Source organism: Agrilus planipennis, unplaced genomic scaffold (assembly GCF_000699045.2).
Source record: "Agrilus planipennis isolate EAB-ADULT unplaced genomic scaffold, Apla_2.0 scaffold32, whole genome shotgun sequence".
In the NCBI taxonomy this organism is placed as follows: Eukaryota; Metazoa; Arthropoda; class Insecta; order Coleoptera; family Buprestidae; genus Agrilus; species Agrilus planipennis.
The window spans coordinates 1,631,242-1,637,539 of record NW_020439506.1 but is presented as its reverse complement, the minus strand read 5'-3'; the positions used below and the strand labels follow the sequence as shown (position 1 = coordinate 1,637,539).

At 33.9% G+C, this 6,298-nt stretch overlaps 1 protein-coding gene across 3 annotated transcripts; it reads right to left on the bottom strand.

Annotated features, from left to right (window-relative positions):
* Window positions 1–6: 6 nt before the first annotated feature.
* Window positions 7–3,184, bottom strand: LOC108733651. Of its 3 annotated transcripts, XM_018464898.2 has the most exons (9): window positions 2,919–3,184; window positions 2,551–2,710; window positions 2,196–2,490; window positions 1,912–2,136; window positions 1,717–1,857; window positions 1,349–1,654; window positions 1,073–1,271; window positions 664–865; window positions 7–600 (listed from the first exon to the last, which is right to left on the bottom strand). In XM_018464898.2, exons 1-9 carry the CDS (start codon window positions 2,924–2,926, stop codon window positions 454–456), a joined length of 1,683 nt encoding a protein of 560 aa, XP_018320400.1. In that variant the 5' UTR covers window positions 2,927–3,184; the 3' UTR covers window positions 7–453. The 3 variants fall into 3 exon arrangements, with proteins under 3 accessions (XP_018320400.1, XP_018320402.1, XP_018320401.1); XM_018464900.2 differs by lacking the exon at window positions 664–865; XM_018464899.1 differs by lacking the exon at window positions 7–600 and having other exon boundaries at window positions 673–878.
* Window positions 3,185–6,298: the final 3,114 nt, after the last annotated feature.

Sequence of the window (6,298 nt, the reverse complement as noted above, 5' to 3'; positions counted from 1 at the left end):
TAATACATTAATAAATATATTTTTTTATTAAAACTAAGTGACTTAAAGAACCCACATTTGTGACTTCAAAATCAATATTAGGTTGTTATCATAACACTTAATAGTAAAAATACATTATCACAATCAAAGCATTTCATTTTCAAATAAAATGCGCTAGTAGCAAAAACTCAAAAGAAAATAAACGAAAAAGAATGTATCTACTACTACACCAAACGACAAATTTTTAACAGAAGTATATAAATGTGAAAATTCTCAACCTCTGGACATTTTTGTAATATCAGACATTTAATATGAACTCCTCATATTAACACACCAATTACGTAAGACTATAACTGTTTAATTAATAGGTATATGTACCATATTTCCCAGAAAATTTTGAACTAAATGTTAGGATGATTATGTAGATATGTGTTTATGATTCTTGCTATAATGTAAAGTAAAATACAGTAATATCTAAGTAGGTTTTGGGAACATTGCCTCTTCGCCGTCTTCGGTATCGCTGTCCTCCTGGGGTTCTTGAGATTCTGGCAGTCTTATGAATGGAAGATGATCGCTTCCGCTCCATATCGAATAAAAATTTGTGTGTAAACGAACAGCGTCCTAAGAAGAATCCTCTTTCAAGATGTCAAAACATAAAAAAATAATCTTAAACGATAAACTTACACCTCCACCACTGCTAATACTTTCCGATGCCTTGTCTGAAGAACTGGCAGTTGATCTACTGTGAATAGAAAGACAGGAAGACGAATCTGTGGACGAACTACTTTTACGTGACGTTAAAGGAAGCCCTGGCGGAAAAATATCGAAATGTTCTGTATTTGGAACACAGCAACTGGGAGGAACATCTATTGATTGCCATATGCCCCTTAGAAAAAATACTGAAGAAATAAAATCATCTCCATGGATTACTACAAATATGAAGTACTGACCAGTGGGATTAAGGACTAAATAATGATAAAATCAGGGAAGGAACGAAGTTGTGATCCCTAACAGATTAACTCGCCTCAAGAGATTAATTACAAGGATTGGTTAGTGCAATAGATTGTGATAATACAATACAAAAGCAATTTACCTTTGTAAAGGTCCTCCATGTCCCCTTTTGTGCATTCTATCCTCGTGAGTATCTGTCCATACAGATGTACCATAGGGACCAGGATGCGGAGTGTGAGCAAAGGGAATTGAACACCTCATAGGTCTACAAGACAGCAACTGTATTGCCTCAGCTAAGCCCTCCCCACCTGGCAAGGTACCGGGCTGATTTGGAAGCGTTTCTTAAATGTAAAAAGTAAATTTAGGAATTTAGCCTTACATTATAGTACTTTTGTATCCACAAAGTTTTTGTACTTACCTGGTGTATTACTACGACTCCTTTCCTGTGACGTTCCGGCTACAGGAACTGTTAATTTTGTCGGAAGATACCTTTGTTGCCAAGGTGCCGTTTCCACCCTACCGCAATCCCATGGCATCGACCATCTTCTCATGCTTCCGTCGCCCCCTTCAGCGCCACTTTCTCCAACCGACGTAGCAGCAGCAGCTTCTGACCATCTCCGTTGTCCAATTAAAGGGAATAACGGGAAATGAAGTGCAGAACGAGAACCACGTCCGGGAAATGGTGATTTCATTGTATAGAGGTGACCAGGGTTTGGAAAAGGTCCTGAATTAGGTTGGAAACTAATTGTTTATTAAGATATTCAGAGATAATTCAGTAACTTTTACCTCTTATGGTTTCTATGTGGCTTGTACTTTTAATGGTATCTGGACTTGATCCCCTAAAAGTCTCGTGAAAAGGAGAAGTACTTCTTGGCTCAGGATTAGCATTAATTGGACTGTGTTGACGTGAGAACTCAGGTCCTGTTCCTTTATAACAAAATAAGTAAAACCAAGATTTATATAAATTTTTTGGAATCATACCATAAAATTTTGATAATTCTGGACCCTTAGGGCTGTCTAGCATCCCCACATTTCGATCTGCAGACGTATTATGTGGACTTGATGTCTGAGAACGAGTTTCTTGAGCGTATATTTGAGAAAAGCAGTGTTGAAGTGTTGCCATGCTACAATCAGGCACATGTTGAATACCAGGTGCTGAGTGACAAGAAGGACATGATGCCATGACTCCAAAAATTTCACATCCAGCTAGAAAAATATACATATAAGTATAAAAGAATACTAATAAGTGCATTAACAATAAAAACCTAATGAGAACTGATATTGGAGGTTTATAAAAGTATGAAGATTTTCTGTTATGATTTGCTGATTGTGCTCTTGTTGTCTTTGGGCATCATCATCAGTGAATGTTTCTCCAATAATCATATCTTGCATTGCTGATGCTATGTGATTTTTAACAGTATTTGTGGCAAACGAAGCAGCTTTCACAAATTCTTCCCAACTTCCTTGACATTGAGTTGCAAGGAGAACATTTTGGAATTGTGAGAGATTGTGAAGAGACTGAGACAGTCTCAAACCGGCAGTGCATAGGCTATTTAAAATCTACAAGAAATATATGATACGATTACATTAATAAACATAAGCAAAAATGTATATTTATACTTGTAGATAACATATCCAGTTATTTAGGCATTCTGTGGCAGCAACTTTTAAAGCATTTGGGCTAGGCGGTTGTGGGTTTTCTTCAATACCTTTCTGTCTTGTGCTATCTTGGGAGTCTGTACTTGGTCCCGCAGTTGCTCCTAATGGAAGTTCTTTTTCTCTACAAAAAAGCTTGTTGATTGTGCTGGCTTTTAATTGATAAAAGCTAATTTATTTCCGTAATGACAAACAAACTTTAAACTTCTACAAACATTTGATACTTAATCCTAGATGCTGAAAGGTGTTGATCTTATCAAGTTTGCGAAAATTTAAAGTTGCTGTTATAATTTCAAAAAACTTTGTTGTGTGGAATATTAACTTTTACTTACTGTTCCATAATGGAATAATGCACTTAATTCATTTAAAGAAATATTTGCCGATTAGAGGTTAAGTAGAGAAAAATAATTTCATTGTAGGCATTCGTTAATTGTGATAGTAGCTCAATAGGTTGCAGTGATATTTCAGAAACATGTTAGCACAAAATAAACTTTGCACTTTTCCTATTAGGGCATATTCTATTAAATTTATGTTTAATTAAAATGATGAAAATAAATAAACTTGACATTTGAAATGACAAGCCTGTTGTCATCTATTGGACAACCTTAAAAGTTACATCTTGCACCAAATGTCGATTAATAAGAGTGTTAATAAAGTCCACTGCTTAGGCTACACAGTTGCCAATAGCGGACGCCTCCAGTCCATTAATTAATAAATTTTAGGAAAATTTTAAATGTAAACGACACGTTTTCCTAATATATTGAAAGTTAATATTAGAAAAAACAAACACTTGTGACATTTTACAATTCTTTATTGATAATTCAATACATATTTAGCGTTTTTAAGTCATCTTCAGGGACAACAAGAAGTACATATTTGATGAAAATGTTATTGGACGTTCCCGGGAGGCGTTTCAACTAAATAAATATGTAATTTTAATGTACTTATTTTACAAAGTGATAACCGCAGTGAAAAATCGTTTTATTACAAAAATATTAGCAATGAATTCTTTTATATCCTAACTAATATTATAAATACAAATGCGAGTTTGTAAGTTTTTTAAGCCTTAACTACTTACCCGATCATCATAAAATTTTGTACACACAGTGTCAGGGGTACAGGAAACAATATATGGTACCCTTTATCAAGAAAAATAATACTGTTCCCCAAAGTTAGAAAAATTAACTTAATGTGGTCGATTTCATACTTCAATACTCAATAAATCATAATGAAATTTTGTAGACACATAGTCAATGATACACAAAAGGACATAGGGTACCTTTTATCCAAAACAATATTGTTTCTGAGGAATAGAAAAATTAGTCTCATGTGGTCGATTTCATGCTTCAACACTCAATAAATCATAATCAAATTTTGTAGACACATAGTCAATGGTACACAAAAGGACATAGGGTACCTTTTATTCCGAATAAAATATTGTTCCCGAAGAATAGGAAAAAATTATTCTTATATGGTCGATTTCACACTTTAACTACGCTAGACACATCGTAGGGGTACGCAAAAGAACATAGAGGGTACCTTTTATCCAAAAACATATTGTTCCCGAGGCATAGAAAAAATAGTATCATATGATCGATTTCACGTCTTAACTACTCAATAAATCATCATAAAATTTTGTAGACAGATTGTCAGCAGTAGACAAAAGGACACAGGGTACCTTTTATCCTAAAATATTTTTCCGAGAGATAGAAAAAAAATTGTTTTATTTGATCGATTTCACGCCTTAACTACTCAATAAATAATTATTAAATTTTGTAGACACGTTGTTAGGGGTGCGTAAAAGGACATAGGGTATCTTTTATCCAGAAAAAATATTGTTCTCGAAAGATAGAAAAATTAGTTTTCTGTTTTCATCGATGATCTTTGACATGTATTTAGGGTATTAACGCGAACGAAGCCGTGGATAAGTATAGTAAAAAATAATGTGTGGTTTTGAATAGCCAAGTATTAAAATACCCAATAAAAAAACACTAATTATTCGAAATATACGAAAATTATTTAAGACAAACTCAATAAATCATTATTAAATTTTGTAGACACATTGTTAGGGGTGCGTAAAAGGACATAGGGTATCTTTTATCCACAAAAAATATTGTTCTCCAAAGATAGAAAAATTAGTTTTCTGTTTTCATCAATGATCTTTGACATGTATTTAGGGCATCAACGCGAACGAAGCCGTGGATAAGTATAGTAAAAAATAATGTGTGGTTTTGGAATAGCCAAGTATTAAAATACCCAATAAAAAAACACTAATTATTCGAAATATACGAAATTAATTAACACAAACTTATGTGGCATACCCTGCGTACATGTTTTATCAGTTGTTTATTAAGATCACATAGCACGCGCCACATTAATTAATTAAAACCCATAACAAGATCAGTAGCACAAGTATACTTTTTACGTTACCTAGTGACTCATCGAGATCATCCTTCACACCGTTTTGGACCAAATATCTACCGTTATTTTTCAATCATCGATTGTTGAACAACAAAAATAATAATCCTGCATGTACCTTTACTAGGTAGTTGTAGTCTGGTCATTCAGCTGTGACGTCAGGGAAGGGAACTCACCTGTCTGGCATTAACGCATTCGAGTAGAAATGGCAAAGTGAGCGTTGGAGACCGGAGCCAACTTAGACTTTCTCATTTCGGCGGTAACTGTTGAACAATTTACTCATTCTCATTCCCATTCTTTCAAATATTACCTACACGTATCTGTAGACAGTGTTCGTAGCTGTCTCTGTCAGATTTTCGTGTTTCTTTTTCTTTTTTGTTTTAACGTTTTAATACAGACTATTTTGTTTCGCGGTTAACAATTAAAAAGTAAGCTAGGTAACAATTGAGCGCCGTACTTATTTCGCTTGTTTTGTGTGCCGATCGGCCGCGGAGACTTTAACGATGGATTAAGCGACGAACCCGAACCGTTTGAAAGCGTCGTCTATTCGTTTATTAAAAAAGTTTCACAACAATGTGGTCTGTGAAGTGTGTTATTAAAAAGTATTGTTGCTCTATTGTGCTGGTATTTCTTGGATTTTGTAACTGGGCTAGTTCTCAAGGTAAAAATCTATAGATTAATAATGTTATGTTTTCTTAGCCATCTAGGATTTTATTTAAATATGTACGTAGGTACAACTAGAGAAGGAGAATTTTATAAGTTTTTGCTGTAATTTTAATCGACCGTGCGGTTTACTTTCTCTAATATTGGTCTGGGTAGGTACATAAATAAACTGTCAAAGTTAATTATTTTCATTAATTATTCCCTTGGGTTAAACCTTCTAATAATTAATTTTCAGATTAAAATAACGAAAACTTCCGGAAATACAAGGTTACAAATTTATCGATCCACTGCATTTGTAGATCTTATCTCTCGAAATCTTGTTAGGCACAAATTTTCTTTTATTTAAGTGACCCTGCGTATTAAATGTGATACAGTATAAACTAGGTACAGTGGAATTCGTTTATTATGACTCCGCCTGTATTGACCAACCGCTTAATACGAAGTAATTGCAGTGTTAAGTTTGGTTTTCATATTAAATTCTCTATAGGAAAGTTTGGATATAATGTCTCCGTTTAAAATGACATATCGTTTATTATAACTGATTCTCAAGAAATCATATCCGGCTATAGTGACCCAAATGATTAATAATAACATTTTCGCTCATTTTTCTGACCCTTCTTATGTATACTGA

Coding starts and splice junctions, on each gene's coding strand:
- LOC108733651 (XM_018464898.2), bottom strand. Junction 1,858..1,911: donor AGAATTATCAAAATTTTATG/GTATGATTCCAA, acceptor TTTGTTATAAAG/GAACAGGACCTGAGTTCTCA. Junction 1,655..1,716: donor CCACATAGAAACCATAAGAG/GTAAAAGTTACT, acceptor AACCTAATTCAG/GACCTTTTCCAAACCCTGGT.